The 19,646-nt window shown below is 43.3% G+C and overlaps 1 protein-coding gene across 2 annotated transcripts in view; it reads right to left on the bottom strand.

The window, feature by feature from the left end:
- Nucleotides 1-16,682, bottom strand: part of PAC (pale cress protein (PAC)) — a 73,359-nt gene extending 56,677 nt beyond the window's left edge. The window contains exons 1-2 of one of the 2 annotated variants that reach the window (XM_086517799.1): nucleotides 16,430-16,682; nucleotides 14,764-14,958 (exon numbers count right to left, since the gene is read on the bottom strand). In XM_086517799.1, coding sequence (XP_086373925.1) covers nucleotides 14,764-14,958; nucleotides 16,430-16,627 — 393 coding nt within the window. In that variant the 5' untranslated portion in view covers nucleotides 16,628-16,682. The remainder of the gene's footprint in view (nucleotides 1-14,763; nucleotides 14,959-16,429) is intronic. The other variant, XM_086517805.1, reaches the window with a different exon arrangement.
- Between the last annotated feature and the right edge of the window lie 2,964 nt (nucleotides 16,683-19,646).

The raw sequence follows: 19,646 nt of genomic DNA, 5'->3' as shown, positions 1-19,646 counted from the left end.
GACGGAGTTCCGTGCCTAGAGATATTGGCCCCAAAGACTGGCGCCCCTTTCGGTATTTCTTTATGTATTAATCAATCATCAAAGTACAAGAGAGAGGTTAGGGTTTCACTCTCAGACTCTGCGTCTAGATTCCCTGAGAAGTGAGGCCCTCACCGCGTATAAAAAGATTACAAGGGATGCCCAAAAGCAGAGCCCCAAAAGCCTAAAAGCAAAAGCAACTTCTCTCTCTCTCTCTCATTGAGAGTCAAAAAAATAAAGCAATTTAACCCTTTCTCTCTCTCAATTTCATGCGTAGCCAAAAAGCAGCTAAGAATGCGTCGCTCATGCTTTTTTTTTCAGCTTTCCATGATTCACGCCGCAAAATCCGGAAGCCTCCGTACACTGCTGCCACGTGGCACTCCCCCGCTTGATTAGCTGATTAGGGTTTCCAGTCAGCAGTTAGGGTTAGGGTTTCCAGAAATTAGGGTTTCTGAAAATTAGGGTTTTTGGTAGAAATTAGGGTTTGCAGGAATTTTAGGGTTTCTGGCAGAATTTAGGGTTTCTGCTGTCGGAAGCCACGTCATCACTTTGTGACAAGTATAGAGCAGCTTGCTATGCTGCTTGTGAGGCCATATGGCTACGGAGATTACTGGGAGAGTTGTGTTTTCCCCAGACTGCTACGACTCGTCTTTTTGCACCAATTACACATTTTGCCCTACCTCAACCTAACATTCTATAAATAGAATGGTTAGGGTCTTGTAGTCATTCATTGTGTTATTGAGAGCATCATTGCAGAGCACTTGTATTTCTAGTATTTTCTCTCTCTCTCTCTCTCTATCTCTCTCTCTCTCTCTCTCTCTCTCTCTCTCTCTCTCTCAAGCGTTTCCGGCGCGCGTGGCTCTCACCCTCTCCGCTACTCACTCTCACAAATAGGTGACTTTCCGCACGCATTAGAGCAATTTTATAAACTTGGCGAGAAAACACAGCACACTGAATTCTCTGTTTGTAGCCGCTAAAATGCACCAAAACACCTACTCAGCAATTCCCTAACTTTCCCGAAGCTCTTGGGACCTTTAGGCATCAAAAAGGGGTCAAAACCCTAAACCTGCAAAAAATTACAGCAAGCTATAATTCTCTGTTTTGGGCTCCGTTTTGAGTGTTGAACGCACCTATTGAGCTTTTGCACCTGTAGGGCTACTTGCCCTTTGATTTAGATGAGATTTCTTGCGAGAAATCTCTATAAATCTACCTGTGTCTACTTTGGATTAGCAGTTAGCTTGTGCAAGAGGCTCTTGCCTCGACGATCGCTCATAAACCCACAGGATTGTACATACAGATGAATAGCCCTTGAGCTGGGCATCACGATTTTGTATTCAAAAGGCGAGAGAGGTGCACCGTGCACGAGAGAGGAATCATCATGCTACATAAGACAGAGGAGAGAGGTGCACCGTGCACGAGAGAGGAATCATCATGCTACATAAGACAGAGGAGAAGGCGAGCTTTCCATTAAAGCTGGAGACATGCACCCACTACTCACACACACATTATAGCTTCACTTATGTGCAAAAATCAGCCCCGAGCAGCCCCAAATCGATTCGGGTGTCCCCTCCCAGCTGAGGTGTCTTGCAAAATTGCTATGGAGCCGCCAAGTGTCCACTTTTCCTATTTGGTTTAAATTCCTAGTACCCACCAACTTATGAAGTCTCGACGAGGGGCATGAATGACTTTAATTGAGCCTAGCCACCCTTCTACTACTCGGATTTCAGTGCCATCGAACCATCTCATGGCGACCTAGCCTTCACTCCTGCAAGTGAAACTCTCAACCATTGGCGGTGTGGGCGGGATGAAAACACGCACAATGCCTCTATAATGACTCGGCACACACTCTTGGAATGATACACACACACACTATGGGACACCACTCGGCTTACACAACCCACCTGACCGAGACAGGGAACACACCGATGGAGTGAGAGGAGAGAGATTATCCACTTGCCCACTCCACACAGAGACACACACACACACACACCCACAAAAAACTCAGCTCAAAAGAGGATAATTTCTGATGTTTAGATACAATAGAGCTTGGGCCAACACCAATGGGACAAATAGCTCACACACTATAGGTAAAACTTGCAAGATACAATCACAAATTGGAGCATAAGCTTCGCTTATAGGAGAAACTTACACAGCCAAAACAGCAGAAAAACCATGAGGAATTTGGTAAAATGGACAGCGCCATCGCGTCCGGAACGGCCCAAAACCCCAGTCTACAATGTCAAAGTGCTCAAATCCGACCTCGGATGAGCAGTTTACGGCCAAAACAGGCTCCGAAAACCCCAAAAACACACCTGCGGTTGTTCCTCCTCTTCTCTCCACGTTTTTTCTGGTCTTCTCTCTGTTTTTTCAGTTCCCACACTTAGCTTTATTACTTGGGCACCCTTGGCCTTTTAGATGATCTCAAACGGATCCCGAACAGGCCAAAAACTGACCTCGCAGTGCATAGTTGTCACCTTTTTGCATCATCCGCACACCTGGCACTCAGCTTTTTCCAATAATGCATCTCGCCACCACGTGAAGTGGCCCCAAAATATGGTCCTCATGATGACCTTTCTGCATAATTATCACAAGGAAACACCCACGTTGTGTCCGTACTCATCCACGTGCAAGTATTGACCCCATTCGGTCTCCTGACGCCACTAGATGCCATCTGACACACCTGCTTACCTCATGTCGTCGGCCCGCAGATAGCTTCCTAGAGAAGTTTTACGCGCTACCAACTCCTCATTATTATAGAAAAAACACACTAGTACTGGTAACAATGAAAATCGATACACTATGTACATGCTGTCCTATCTGTACACACGTGGGCTCCACGTAACCACCTGGCTATGGAAAATGGGCAATCCTTTATTCGATGCACCATGCATGGATATGTACATATGCGCAATTCCTTGCTCCAAAAAACTCCTGACATAATTTGCCCACCCCCTAGCCTGCTAGAGCATTCATGCTCAGCAGCAGCACTAGTAGATGCTGATTCCACCTGGATCAAAAGGCCAAAGACATATCGCCTGATTCACAAGAAGCATCATAACACCACACATATATTTGTCACCAATCAACCAAAATGCACCTAAGGCATATCCAACTAACACATCCGCCCTGTCTGGAGTGCCAAAAGCATAAGTATTGCATGCCACATTCAACCCAACCGATAGAGACAACTCAAGTGACTCATCACCTGGCATCTTGGCTTCACCAGCCATAGCAACAACCTGCAAATCATGCACCCAAGTAGCTAAAAGCATTGTGTGAAGGTAAAGTTGTTGATATCCACAGCACAAACGTATCCCCGCAGCACACATATCCCTAGCATAGGCATCCACATAGCTGAGATTGGACTCATATGTGCCAAACCCCTTCTCATCATCATAAGCATACTCATCATCACACATAACTTTATCCACATTATAATCATGGCTAGCACCACTATCCATAGCTTCTAGCATGGGTTCATCAGTCTCCAAGAATACAGATCCCTGCTCTAAACCACAATCATGCTCATAAATTGGTTCAATCACTGCACATACATCAGAATATGGCTTCAAAACAGGCTCCACATCCAACAAATCCACAAAATGGCTCTCAACCTTGCCCTCTTCCCTAATTTCCAAGGAACTGGTATCCAAAGATACGTGCTCATCATCAATAACCTCGACCTCACACTCACACCCAGAATCACAAGGTACACAAGTAGCCAATGCATCCTCTTCAAGACTTTTCATCCTGTATCCAAAGCATTACTCACCTCTTTAGGCTCTTCCATAAACCTGTCAACCTGCAAGACCTCTTTACGCTTCACAATAGACCTTGGGAAGAAACGAGAAACATCATAGGATAGGCTACTTTTCACTTGCCTAGGCTTAACTTCATCTTCCATGCCAAATCCATCTTACACATGCATACCTGTACTGATACCATGTTCCTCAAGACGCTTAAACTTCCATTCCTTGTGCTTTGCAATGCATACCGCATCTTCAAAAGACTCAGGCCTCTTCAACTCAACCTCGAACCGCAACCAAGGTGACAAACCATCAACAAAACTTTTCTTCAATGAATAAGGGGGGGTATCATCCTTAAGAGCAACACACCAACGAGTCCATAAATCTGTAAAAACTTGTATATAGGCATCAACACCTTGACAAGAACCTTGCTTAAGAGCATTGAGCTCATTCCATACTGCATTTGTATCTTCAAAGACCTGGAAACGCTCTAAAAAAGCTTCTATAAACTTGTCAAGACTCAAACCATAAGAAGAAGCCACTGCTTCTTTACCTTCCAAATCCATAAACCAAACACGGGCCTCATCTTTCAAAAGGAATCCAAATAGCTTCAAAATATTCTCCTCATCACAAATATTGTTGCTTATGCATGCCACCTCGACTTGCTCCAGAAAGTCTTCCGCATCTTCACCACTTCTTCCATGAAATTCCAGATAAGAGAAAGCCATGGCTACCCAAGTTTCGATGCTTTGAGAACCCCTTCTAACACACGTACAAGAACCCAAAACTTTTGACTGCCTCAATCCCTAGAAACTTCAATGGAGCTTGACTTTAGATAAGGACAAACACATGCACATCAAATGAGTTTTCATAGTTGATCATTGGAATTACAACAGGCAAAGGACATTCCAGGATCTCTATTAATCTTCTTGGCCCGAACATAAAGACTATGCGCTGCTAGAAAAAAATCTTCCTGGACACGTGAACATTTATCTGGATTCTTTGAATTAAATGAAAAGGCATGAATTGAGGTCCATTTTGATCATCCATTAAAGCCAACCATGAAGCTCCCAAGAAAGCACACTTGTCTTATCCTCTGATTTTGCCAAAATTTCAGTATTATAACATCATAAATGGCTCAAAAGACCAAAAAACCAGCCATCACAACTCGGAAAATTTTTGGCAGAGTTTCCCCAGAAGTAGAGCAGTAAGAACCCAAAATATAGACTATAAATGTATGCATAAACTGCCAACAATAGAACCCGAGCATCAATTAGGAATCACTAGTACATAGCCTATGGCGAGGTCACAAAAAGGGTGCTCCAGCTACCGAAAGGATCTCCACATTTGAGAATCCCCCAGCTCAATAAAACCTCACGCTATCGACCTTCACACAAAGGCTAATGCAAATCGCGTATAGTCAAGTTTCAGAAATGACCATCTTCCAGACCAAGTCTCAGAAATGGCTGGGACTGCCAAATAAAACCAAGTATGGCTCCACAAAGGCGTACAATGGCAGTTTCCACAAGTAACGTACAGTACCAGCAGACAATGCGCTCAAACAAGCGCCAACTGATGTATACCCACAACAACTGCAAGTGACACCACTGCTAGTATATCACTGTACTCCAGCTACCTGTACCTGTGTGAATCACCTGTACCTGTACCTGTACCTGTACCTGTCCCTGTAACCTGTAACCTGCAATCCCGAATCTCGAAGCTTGAAGCTCGAAGCAGAAGGTACTCGAAGAAGGTCCTCCGTAGGGGCGCCAAAAGAATGTGGGTGAGATGAAAACACGCACAATGCCTCTATAAAGACCCGGCACACACTCTTGGAATGATACACACACACTATGGGGCACCACTCGGCTTACACAACCCACCTGACCGAGACAGGGAACACACCGATGGAGTGAGAGGAGAGAGACTATCTACTTGCCCACTCCACACAGAGACACACACACACACACCCACAAAAAACTCAGCTCAAAAGAGGATAATTTCTGATGTTTAGATACAATAGATCTTGGGCCAACACCAATGGGGCAAATAGCTCACACACTATAGGTAAAACTTGCCAGATACAATCACAAATTGGAGCATAAGCTTTGCTTATAAGAGAAACTTACACAGCCAAAACAGCAGAAAAACCATGAGGAATTTGGCAAAATGGACAGCGCCATCGCGTCCGGAACGGCCCAATACCCCAGTCTACAATGTCAAAGTGCTCAAATCCGACCTCGGATGAGCAATTAACGGCCAAAACAGGCTCCGAAAACCCCAAAAACACACCTGCGGTTGTTCCTCCTCTTCTCTCCACGTTTTTTCTGGTCTTCTCTCTGTTTTTTCAGTTCCCACACTTAGCTTTATTACTTGGGCACCCTTGGCCTTTTAGATGACCTCAAACGGACCCCGAACAGGCCAAAAACTGACCTCGCAGTGCATAGTTGTCACCTTTTTGCATCATCCGCACACCTGGCACTCAGCTTTTTCCAATAATGCATCTCGCCACCACGTGAAGTGGCCCCAAAATATGGTCCTCATGATGACCTTTCTACATAATTATCACAAGGAAACACCCACGTTGTGTCCGTACTCATCCACGTGCAAGCATTGACCCCATTCGGCCTCCTGACGCCACTAGATGCCATCCAACGCACCTGCTTACCTCATGTCGTCGGCCCGCGGATAGCTTCCTCGAGAAGTTTTACGCGCTACCAACTCCTCATTATTATAGAAAAAACACACTAGTACTGGTAACAATGAAAATCGATGCACTATGTACATGCTGTCCTACCTGTACACATGTGGACCCCACGTAACCACCTGGCTATGGAAAATGGGCAATCCTTTATTCGATGCACCATGCATGGATATGTACATATGCGCAATTCCTTGCTCCAAAAAACTCCTGACAGCGGTTTCACACTGGCCTTACAATGTCTGGCCATCTGTGACTTCAACAAGCGGGTCCCAAAAATTAACTAAAAAACAAGGAAAGGAAACCAACAAATAAAATTAGTGATCCTCACAGCCTCGTGACACTCCTTGCAGAGGTATTGGCCAATGGCCACATCTTTCATGGATTGGTAGGAGCCTTGGAGTTTTTTGGGGTAAGGATAAGGCATTGACCAATGGATTTCAAGCCCCACTCTTTGAGTTAAACTTTTACCCCTTACTTATGAAGGATCCTCCATGATCTCTCACTCCCTACTATTCACAACAAGATACCTGGCAAAGGGTATTCTTCATTGGGCTTAGAGAACATTGGTTTGTTCGGACAGAATAAGACACATGGCAGTTGGATGCACCCAGCCTTCGGTGCCTCGAGAGCTAAGACAACCAGATATTAGGAGAGACGGGAGGTTCCACGAGAGTCTTCAGTGTTGGTATTTGAAGAGGAAAAAAGGACTAATGCAAAGATAGCTAGATCATGGGATGCAAAGAAACGAAGATGCAATCAATAGCAGTAAATTGAGGCGGTTGTCACAAAATGATGACCTGGCATCAAAAAATGGAAGTTGACAAATAAAATAACTTTATGAGTTGTTCCCAACTTATGGGGTCCCGTCCGATGGGACACAGGGGAATAAATAAATTTTTAAAAAAAAGAGAAGATCCAAATCGCATGAAGCTGCTGATGTGGCAGATTTCTGCAAATCGAGCTGATGTGGCAAGCTGTACGGACGCCCGCAATTTGTGTTGACGTGATAACGTGGCAGCTATATGAAAATCCGCGATTTGCGCTAGCAGCTTTTCTTGGCCCATATGCTTTTGGGACTTGAAGCTTTTAAACAAATTGCTTTTGGGGCTCTGCTTTTGGCATCCCTTGTAGGTTTATAAGAGCCCCTTGGCCTCACTCTGCAAAGCATCTGGACGCAGAGTCTGAGCGGGGAGGTCCCTCGGGAGTTGTACTTCGCAATGATTAATGATAAAGGAATACCGAAAGGGGCGCCAGACTTTGGGGCCAATACCTCTGAGCACGGAACTCCCCCGGGCCGTATCGACACCCTCTCTCTCTATTAAAGTTCGATGATGTTGAAGTTTTTCTTCGTGTGATGCTATTGATTTCTCACGTGGAGTGTCCAAGCATGTTACAGTGGTATCAGAGCTCAGACTTTGTTACAGTGGTATCAGAGAAATGATTAATGATAAAGACATACCGAAAGGGACGCTAGACTTTGGGGCCAATACCTTTGGGCACAAAACTCCGCCAGGCTGTGTCAATTCTCTCTCTCTCTCTCTCTCTCTCTCTCTCTCTCTATATATATATATATATATATATATATTAAAGTTCAATGATTTGAAATTTCTGTTCGTGTGTTGCTATTAATTTCTTGCTTGGAGTGTCCAAGCCTGTTACACTGGTATCAGAGCTCAGAAAGATTCTTCTTCTACGGAGGATCCAATCCTTTTTATAGCACACGCAGTTTTTTTGAAAGAATCTTCTTGACCCAACCTTGGGCTTACTAGCCACTCCCACCCTTCATACATCGCGCATCGGGCGCGCTCCCATCTTCATCGCTCAGTCTTAAAGGGGCGTAAGCCATAAAGAACCCAAGAGTACACATGGGTTTTCGGGGAGAATCTGACAAATATAACACCTCTCGGTGGGCAGACAAAGAAAAGTTGAAATCCGGCACGGGAACTAGAGAAAAGAATGAACATTTGGGCAAATTTTCGGCGGAAAAGTTTGCCAGAGCATAGTACAAGCGGCAACTATAGGTTAACACGTGCGTGAAAAGAATGATCAAGTACTCTAGAGACCCGAGATTTGCGAAACACCTGAAGAATTACCCGATTGATGAGATGTACTCGAGATTGTGTGAGGCCATTACTTCTCCTCTCACGTCAGGAGGAAAGCTGAAAGGACAAACGCGTGCAGAAAAGCAGAACCTATGCTCGCAGAAAGAGTTGGACAAAACTCTTGAAAAGAAGATAAACCAGAGGACCATCAGAAGATACGCCAGAGAGTTACAAAGTAACAACCGAGCGCGGAAGAAAAGAAAAGACAAAAGCAGGACTGTTATCAGATTTTGTGGGGACCATCGACCATGATCAGATGAACAGAAGTACCGAACTTTGCAAACATAAAGCAGAGTGCGAGACCCGGAAGCCCTTATTTTCTTTGATGGGGGAGCCAAGGCCAACTTTAATTCGACCGAATTGGCGGCTCGACTTGGAATTACGCCCGAGGAAATGGGGCCACAGCCGAGGCTGTTCTAGCGGCACCCGGACGGGATGTTGCCATTGAACCTGTCCTTGGCAAACTATGTTTGCATTGTCAGGGGTATGACTTTTACATCATGCCTTTGGAAGGGTGTGACATCCTCCTAGTTCACGAGAAAAGCGCCGTTGTCGATTATAGGGCAAGGAAAGCCATCTTGAAGAATGAGAAGGGCAACGAGATTGTACTCAAGGTAAAACTGATAGGCGAGTCCATTCCACTTGATGAAATCCAATCTTTTTGTTGATTCGATCTTCTTGAAAGAACTGAATAATGATCAAAGGTCAAATATGACCGACCTTGACAAGGAACGACAAGAATTTCTGCAAGCTCAGGTTGATTGTTTCCTTGAAGGCTTGCTAGGAGAGCTACCTCATGCACGTCCGAAAGATCATAATGATTGATTTGATTCCCGGTAGAACACCACCAACCGGCCACCTTACCGAGTTAGCAGAGCCCAAAATGAAGAAAGAATGAACCAAAACAGATTCCCCATTCCAAGGATCAATGATAAACTCAACACACTTCAGGGTTCTACTTGCTTTAGCCGAATTGATCCGAAGAGTGCTTATCATCAGATCCGAATTGCTCTTGGAGACGTATATAAGACAACTTTCAACACGACTTTTGAGTTTGTATGAATATTTGGTGATGCCATTTGGCCATACGAATGCTCCGGCTACATTCAACCGCATGATGGATAGGATTTTCAGAGAGTACCGATCATTTGTGGGCACTTTCTTTGACGACATCATCGTCTTCTCCAACAGTGAGGCAAGGCACAGACACCATCTGTTACAAGTTTCAAACACTGCGACAACATAAACTCGTTGTAAATGCGAAAAAGAGCGAGTTTTTCTTGCGAGACACTTTCTGGGACACATCATCTCAACGGAAGGTGTAAAGATGGACCCGCCCAAAGTTGATGCCACAGACTTGGACACCCCAAGTCGGGAATCCGACACCACACACGAGAAATTCACCTAAAATACTTCACAACTTTAAAACTTGAGTCAACATGGCACGGTAGAGTTCCGTGCCCAAAGGTATTGGCCCCAAAACTTGGCACCCCTTTCGGTATTTCTTTATTATATTAATGCTTGCTCTCAGATTTTGCGTCCAGATGCCCTCAAGAGTGAGGCCCTTGGGCTTATTTATTCTTACAAGAGATGCCCAAAAGCAAAGCCCCAAAAGCTTCCAAACTCAAAAGCAAGAAGTCCCAAAAGCAACTGGTTCCCAAAACGCTGCCAAAAGCTATCAACGCAATTTGCGAAAATCCGTACAAGCTGCCAGGTCAGCACCTGTCAGCGCAAATCATGAAAGTCCGTACTGTCTGCCACGTCAATCTGCCATACTGACAGTTTGTACCTTCTGCCATGTCACCATGTCGTACTGTCATGCCACGTCATCTACTGTGTGTGTGTGTGTCCAAGCAGTATTGCCACGTCATCATTTTGTGACATACCCCCCTCTTGAAAGAATTGTAATCGCCCTCGATTACGCCTGCAAAATCACACATAAGCCATAAACCAGTTCAGTAGACACTGACTCTAAGTACTGACACACTAGACGACACAAATCCAACACTTGTACAAAGACGATAGTCACATCACATCACATTCAAATCACATCACATAGAATCTAGGACTGTGATTCCTGGCAACCGATTTAGCAATCGCATCTAGATCCGCACCGGACCTCACTGATGTCGATTTAACTAATCCCATAGTGCGATCACGTCCATAGATTTTGTTTTGATCTAGAACCATGATTCCTGGCAACATATGTAGCAATCACATCTAGATCTATCCCAGATCTCACTGATGTCGAATTGACTAATCCCATTTGCGAACATATCCATAGATTTCCGAGACCAAAATGTTGCACACCTAGTTGGCGCTCTAGCTTCTCTTCAATAGCCTTGTTCAAACGATATGGAAACTTACTTACAGGTTGTGCTCCGTCCACTAGGTCGATGACATGATCCTCGAGTCACTCAAGAGGAGAGGAGGTGAAGGGGGAAGATCATCCTTGAGAAACAATTGCTCAAACTTTTCAAACAACTCAGTATACCTATCAGGAATACCCAAGTTTCATGATGTGGGGTTGACATAGATAACCGCCGCTTGCGCTCCTCGACGTAGCTGTCTATTTGCCTGGACATGAGAGATGAGAGGGAGAGAGGGAATGCCTCTCGCCTCGAATGAGGATGCACTGCGACACATTATCATTGATGAGAAGCGTACACTTCTCCCAATCGACAATGGGCTTAAACATGCGAAACCACTTAATGCTCAAAACGATATCACATCTTGCAAGTTAAGATGCCACAAAATGACAAGTAAATTGAGTTTGTTGAATGATTAAGTTGACATCACTACATTCTTGAGGGATTGAAGCGTCCATGCCTTCAGAGAACCCTTACACTGAGAGGGTAGGGATAGAATGAGAACTTCCAAAATCAAGCAACACAACAACCCTTTGACCATTCACATATCCATAACATTTTATGAGTTCATCCTCTTCGAAAATCCCCTCTTGCTTAGCTTCTTGCTCTACCACACTCATAGCGTTCGCTTGGCGGGTAGAGTCAGAAGTTAATACACTAGAGGTTTCCTTTTAGATTCTTTCTTAGGATACTCCTTTTTCATGTGACCTACAACGTGACAATGAAAACAACGTTCCTTTGCATACAATGCTTGTTCTTCTCTACTTAATTGACCACCTAAAACTCCCCAAGCAATCTTTTCATCGGCTGTAGGTTGAGGTTTATCAGATTTTCCTTTACCCTTATCCTTAGATTTATCGCCCTTAGATTGAGATATAGATGGAGAATTAGATTGAGAAGAACTAGAAGAGTTCTTTTTATTGTTACCATTCCCATTTTCACATTCCTTCGCGATGGAATTGCGCGTATCTGAAGGGGATTAGCAAGTAGCTAATCCGGTTCCTGTACAGAAGGCTCTTGCCTTGGCAAACGCGCATAAAACCCCAATAACTGTACATGGCCATCTGAGAAGTCTAACTAGAAGGGCATTACCATATGTGCAAAGGGGAGAGAGAGATGCGCAAGAGCAAATCGTCACGCTACATAGAGCAAGGGAGAAGGCAAGCTTTCCATTAAACATGTGATCACCTACTCACACACACTATAGTACACACTTATGGGCAAAAATCAGCCCCCTCTCTTGAAATGGGCGCCCCCAGCTGGGATGAGTCTAGCAATTGCATCTCTAGCCGCCAAGTGTCCAGTTTGCCTCATTTGAGTTAGCTTCCTAGTATCCACCAACTTATGAAGTGCGGCGGGGGGACCTAGATGACTTTGAACGGAGCCTAGACACCCTTTTACTGCTGGAATTCCAGTACCGACCAACTTCCCATCTGCGACCGTTTCACACTGGCCATACAACGTCCGGCCATTTGCAACTTCAAAAAAAGGGTCTCAAAAATTTTTTTTAAATTATCAGAAAGAAACCAACAACTAAGGTTAGCAATTGCCACGTCCTCATGACACCCATGAGAATTTTTTTCCTTGTCTTTAGGAGTCTTGAGACGAAGCGTTAACACTACTGTTGGTCGTCTTGAGCTTACCCTTCTTGTGCTTCATCTCTTGGAATTGAGCCAAGCATTCGCCTCTTACAGTGTCTTTGGATCACCGGCTTCCAGTCAAACTTGATCGAACGGTCCAATACAAAGAGAAAGGCCTCCAACCGTTCCTCATCCGATTTCCTCAATTGTCCACCTAACTGCGACACACGGTTAGCATATGACATCACATGTTTACCTTGTTGAGACAAAGCCCAAAAATCCTCCTTCAATCGCTTCAAGTACTGTGGAGGCAAAAAGCGCGTCTTCAAATTCTCCTCGAGCTTCTCCCAACTAAGCTCGAGATGGGGAACAAGGAGAGACGCAGAGTGGACCGCCATGTGGGCTTCCTCCTTCTCCATCCAATTATCCTTCCAAGTGATGGCATCACCAGTGAGATGCATAAGCCAAGAGAACTTTGTTATTATCAGACTTTTTAACAACCGCAAAATAGGATGTATATTGATGCAACCTGACAGTAGCATCCATCTTACCGTCATACTTACTGAGCGTGATCTTCTCAAAAATTGGTTCATGGGCCGTACATGTAGCATTGGTCGCCTCCACGATGGTCTTAGCAAGCTTCTCATGATCCGGCACCGAAGGTGGGGTATCGGATCGAACCGCCACAAAGATGTGAAAAGATTACGCATGGCTGCCCTTTCCAACCTACCTCCACTTAGGCCGCCAATCGACGTTCCTTTCGCTGGGCCGCTTCCGCACGCTCTATTTAACGTGCTTCTTGCCGCACCATCATCTCCATTGTCATCTGCATCATAGCATTGTGGGATTTGGTGGCAAAGAGGGAGGGGTAGGGGGAGGACTCATGGGAGGATCCGTAGGTGGAACTTGCTCGCCTTCTTCATTGGTGGAGGTCTCCATACCGCTACGAGTCTTGATCATGCAAGGATTTCCTGCTCTTAGTCTCCCGAAGATTAGTTTGTGACCTTCCTTGACCCATCTACACCCTCGTCGGCGCACCCCGCATGCAACACCCAGTATACAACTATTTTCCGACGCTCAAGGCGCTTAGTCCTACCAGCAATGGCAAGCCTGCATTTCTCTCTTTTCCAAGAAAGAGAGGAGTATACACGGAAGGGCTACCAACACAACCAAAAACACGAGAGAAAAACAAAACTTTTTGGGGATTAGCGGAGTATTGCAAAATTTTCAAAGCTTTGATACCAATGTCAGGTGCAGCGGAATCGAAATGGTGACAATTTCCACCAATTGTGACAAGAAAAAAGACTCGCGAAATAGCGACAAAGATGATGCATCATAGGCAAAAGAGATATTTGAATGAGAGAAAGAGAGAGTGTCAAAGATACTTGCACCCATGCACGAGGAGCATAAACTCCATACATAGGACCTAATCCAGTAGTGGACTCAAAATGTGTATTTGCTTTGGAAATTAAAGAGTCACCCAAAACACAAGCACGGAGTACAAAAAAAACCCATACTTGCAAAGGACCATGCAAGACATAAACCCATGCCAATCTGCTTTTGGAGAGGCCTTGCAAAATGGATCATTTAGCCAAATTCAAGCCCCGAAAGAATCACTCTTCCGTGAGAGGGACAACCAATGACGAGAATTGTTATCCACCAATAAGGTGACTTGCAAGACCATATTCTCAGTTGTTTCAAACCACCTCTTCTTTGTGCCTAGGTGTACATCCCTAGTTACCAGAAGGCTTGCAACGACAAACTCCCCTTGTCTATGGCCCTCTTTTACTACACAAGCTAAGAATCATCTAAAATTATGGTGCATGATTTAATAAGCGTGCTATAAAATTGTAATATTGGCTCTCACAATGTGTCCAACAACAAAAGAAGCCTAGTTCTTTTTTTGTCCTTCCAAAATAAAACATGTGGCATCTTATAAACAACCTTGAATATTTCTCGTTTAGGAATCAGCCCACAATGTGCACTTGCCTTCCTGTCTAGAGAAGTGAATCAATAGACCACCTTAATACTTGTTCAAAATCCAGCCCACAATGCTTAGTCGCCAATCCTTATCTATGAGTAGTTCTCACTTACAAAATAAAAACTTAATTTCAACCTGCAGATGTCTATTCAATTAAAAAAATCCCCTCTGACTTACATGAATCAGAAGCACTAAAAATATTCAAAACAAGAATAGCTTTAATGGATAGAAGAAAGTGCTCAAATAAACAGAAATGTGCTTACTTCTTCTACTTCTTCCCCAGCTTTGATAAAGCTCGCCACCAGAGCTTTAGCTCGTTTGACCTCTGCTTCATCATAGCTCTCCATTCTCTTGCTTATCTCTCTGTAATTCTCTGTCTTTTGTGCCTCCTCTTTCTCCTCTTGCTCTCTTCTCTTTCTAAGCTCTTCTGATTCTCTTCTCCTCTCCCTTTGCCACTCCTACCATGCTTAAAATCAAGTCACACAAAAGCACATTGTGTCAGATATGAGTGCACATTCAGGCACGTGTCATCTAAAATCATAATTTGTGTGACAATTGCTCGCTGTTGCTTGGTGTCCATGTTCTGAATCTTCTTCCCAAGAATTGGTTAAGAAACAAGCATTCAAAACAATGTACCCTCAAAACCAAAAAAAAAGGCCCTCCAGTCCAAATTTTCCAACTTTGAACTTCTATGTGTACGCAGGCTGGTGCATAAAACAATATGAAAAAAATTGGTACAAAATCATGCTTTTTCAAACATAAACTCTCCTCTCTTCAAACAACATGAAGGCCCTCAAATTCCCATATTGTCAAACTGCTAAATCCTCCAAGTAAGGTTGCTGGCACAGTCAAAGTTTTTCGAGTATTAGGAAAAAAATAGTACAAAGAAAGCCTTCCATTCTTGAGCTCGGTAAAATGTTCTTTTGAGTTTTTTGCTTCAAAAGTATGTTGTTTCCACAAAAAAAAAAACAGCATTTAAATCAATCATCCTCTGTTTGTCCCCTTGAGCCCTTAAAACAACTCCACATCTTTAGCTGGTACAAAGAGGTGTTCTCAAAGAAAGCCTTCCATGCTTGAGCTCGACAAAATGTTCTTTTGAATTTTTTGCTTCAAAAGTACGTTGTTGCCACAAAAAAAACAGCACTTAAATCAATCATACTCTGTTTGTCCCCTTGAGCCCTTAAAACAACTCCACATCTCTAGCTGGTACAGAGAGGTGTTCTCAAATAGGACCTCTCAAAGTGTTGGACTTGAGAAACAGCAAAAGCGTCAATATGTCAGGAACACCTGATCAAAAGTGCAACAGTTTTTGGCCAGCCTTGTTTCTTGTATAATTGCAAAGTACGGTACAAGTACATGCATGGGTTTTACATCAATGTTTTAGTCTGTAAAAACAAAGCTTGAAGCATAAGAAATTTAACAATTGTGTGTTTCTTATGTTGCAACTTGATATTCTCAACTATGCATGGTCTGGTTGATGGTGATAAAAACACGAAAGAAAAAACCTGACGTATACAGGCAAAGATACGGATTGAGGTGCTAAATGCTGTGTTTCTTTAAAAGCCTCACATGCGTACACATGCACCACTCTACATATGCCAGTGTGCAGAAGTAACAATGTGATTAGTGTGTCATTTTAGCTTTTGGAAGATCTTGTCTCACTCTCGCACAGAACAAGTTGAGATGATCCCATTGGGAGGAGGGTTGCAGCCCATAGTTACATATCTCTAGTAGCAGCTTTGAGGGAGGCCACCTTTGCCACCACTGACGTATGAACTATGATGTGTGCTTGAACAGTTTACCAACATCTTATAGTGATAGAGTGCATTGAACATGGCCACAATACCATCACCATGAACTCGTGCAGCTCTCTCTCTCTCTCTCTCTCTCTCTCTCTCTCTCTCTCTCTCTCTCACACACACACACTACCTCATCATTGATTTTGGGGTTCATTTGTACAAGCCTCGCAAATGCGGCTTCCTTGTCTGGCTGAGCTAGGCAGGCAAAGCTCTTCATAAGACTGCGGCACGTACGGTAAGTCTGCAACAAGCTTGCTCCATTGTGGGGTGAAGCAGCTTGGAGAGACCACGAAGAAGGAGGAGAGCTGAGAGAGGCCACGCACTCCATCAGGCATAAGAGCCCAGTGCTAGAGTAATCTTTCTTCGTTCACGACACTATAATTCTTTCTTTTTTTTTAAATATGTGTGGTATATGGGTACCCGTTCGTTTTTATTGAAACAAGTGAAAGGGTCACCAATAAGTGAAAGGGTCACGATGGCTTTCAAAAACAATAAGAAAGTGATAAAATTGTTAGGTTGAATTAAATTGGTATCGATGTTTGGGAAAGGATTGCCTCAGCTTAGTCTTGAGCCGATTGAAAATCGAGACTAGCTAACTGCAAACCATAGTAAACGGAAGAAAAACCGATGAAATATGTGAGAAAGTCGTCCAAAAATTTTGTAAATCTCAAAATTTTTGTTAGTATTTCTGATTTTCTTCTTTGTGAAGAAGAAACTCAATCAGCAACCGCTTAATAAAAGAGACTTTCTCGAACGTTAACACTGACTGGAATCAAGCTATGAAATGCAAGAAATGTAAAGCCATGTGAAGTTGTGAAATGAAAGGTGAAATAAAAAGAACTAATTAATATATATATCTGTGTATAGAATTTATTAAAATTATGCAAAGTGAAGCTTCACTCTAGCATTCTAAAACAATAGAATGCAAAAAAAACATGTGTGTGTGTGTGTGTGTAAAATTAATTAAAATTTATGCAAGGTGAAGCTTCACTTTAGCATTCTAAAACAATAAAATTCAAGAAAAATAAAGACATGTCAAGATGTGAAATGAAAGGTAAGTCTCCATCATGTAAGGATGTGAAATGAAAGGAGTCTCCCTAACCCAACACAACACTAAGGGTTTCTTTTAGAAAGCCAAAAATTGAGGTGGAATCCAGCGAGATGCGGAAAGAAGAAGGAGATGGCTAGGAGTCGAGCATGTCACTGTAAGTTTCTCGATTCTGCAACCCAAATTGTCTCCAAACCACCATATGTTTTTTTTAGTTATTGCAAGCGACACCCTCTCCAGCGTGAGGTCCCACCCTGCTGGTCTAAGGCAATGGCTGGAAGTTCGTGAATCGGAGAGGTAAAGCTCGAAAGCTGCCTTCGACTCTTTTATTGTAGGTGATGGATAGCATTTTTCAGTGACCCCAAGCTAGGTAGTATGGCCAAAGATGTGGAATCTGGCGGAGAAATGAATAAACATAAAGATGAACCAACAGGTAGGGTGTACCCAATATTTTAGAAAAGAGTCAAAATTACATTTTTTGAGAGACGAGCTCGATAAAAGGGGGTTACATATGGAATCAGAAGACATGCTGATAGATACATTTATTGGTTGGCTTTTACACTTTCAAACAAGTGAGCATACATAGAAGAAACTTTGCTCAAGTGTTCTTGAATGATATCCATCTTGATCAAAAGAGCCTCCGCAAAATCGGTGAGTTCTCCTTCCCATTCTTGGATTGGCTTGAGAAAAACTTCCACATGCTTAGCTAGATTTTCCTTGCACTTATTTTCTTCTGCTACTACATATCGTTCAAGGTGACACAGGTGCACCAAGGTCTAGCTGCGCAGTCAGCTTTTTGCTTCACATGCCTGCAAAATAGCATCAGCAATCCAATCATTGCCAATTGGCTATGAGTGGGAAAAATATTTATTAATTATTTCAATGCAAATATACCAAAGATCTTCTACGCAAATGGCATTCCAAATAATAGTGGGAAAGCCCATGAAATCTCCTAGTAAAATATGTTTCCAAGACAAGTTAGAGCATTTAAGGGTACAAAACTAAGTTAGAATATAAATATGTTTTTTGTTTTCTCTGCAATCAATGAACAAGTGGAAAGTATCCTCTGGCTCTGATTTGCATCTGAGACAAATCTCACTACCCAGTCCTTATTTATGACCCTACATGCCGGTCCACACACTTTTATGAAGTATTAGCCATGGCAATGCTGATTTTTTTGGAGAGGGGATCAACCCAAAGTTGGGAGGAAATCAAAATCCATTGGCGAGCATCTTTATAGATTGCCCATTGTTTGTTGCATTTAAGGTGTCGAAGTAGGTTGATGGAGGCAAGGGATTTTATGGAGAGGGTGCCAGCTTCTGGCCATTGTAGTTTCCCCATCTGGCCTCCACATCCTATCTTCTAGCTATGACCTTCTGAGAATTGCAAGGAGCGTTGACTCAAAAAGGAAGCGTTATTAATCGAGATGCCAAATAAGGACAACACCTCCTCAACATTCCAGAACCTACCTTTATCCTTATCCCATAAGTCCTGTTAGTTGCAAAAGCCTTTTTTATGTAGTTTGTGAGCTTTTTGATAGTCACAAGGGCGAGGGGAGAAATGTTTAAAGCTGACCACCATGGATAGTCAAATTTCATATTATCCCATTGTGCCTTGCTATGGATATCTAGGATGAGATGTGGTTTGTACTTATTACATGCTTGCCACGTACCTCTGACCAATTATGAACCCTTGCTTTTGATTGGAAAGGTGAGCAAAAATGATTAAGATAGGGAGGTGGCACCGTGATGGAGAGTGCTTCAAAGAGAAGTGGTTGATTTGTTGATGAATTAATTGTGCTTAATCATTGTGAGGGTTGGAAAAGGACCCTAGGTGTTGAGATGTCAATGATCCCTAGACCTCCCTTGTCTTTAGGTTGAATGCATATTTCTTAGCTGACTTTAGCTATACCTTTTTTTTATGGGTCTCCTTTCCAAAGGAAATTCCTGCAGATCATGTGGATTTTTTGCAGAGCTCAATCTGAAGGTCGCCAAAAAGAAACATAGAAGAGTAAGGGGGCAATGATAAAGTGGTTTATCACACTAGCACTCGTCTAAGTATACTAGACAGAAATCCTTCCCTTGTTTTAAGGTTGGGCAAGAATTTGTTAAGGACCTAGTGCCACCTTTGCTTCTGACTAATATAAAAGCCCAACAGCTGGAAGGGTGCTCCTTCCTCAATAATTTGGCAACCATATGACTTGAGCACACCTTTGTGGAAGAGTAGACACGTGTTTTAGTGCAATTGATGACTGACCTTGATTCCAGATACGTGTTGTAGTGCGATTGATGACTGACCT

Source organism: Adiantum capillus-veneris, chromosome 1 (genome assembly GCF_014529385.1).
Source record: "Adiantum capillus-veneris isolate H3 chromosome 1, ASM1452938v2, whole genome shotgun sequence".
Classification (NCBI taxonomy): Eukaryota; Viridiplantae; Streptophyta; class Polypodiopsida; order Polypodiales; family Pteridaceae; genus Adiantum; species Adiantum capillus-veneris.
The sequence above is the reverse complement of the archived record's forward strand: the minus strand, read 5'-3'. Positions and strand labels throughout refer to the sequence as shown.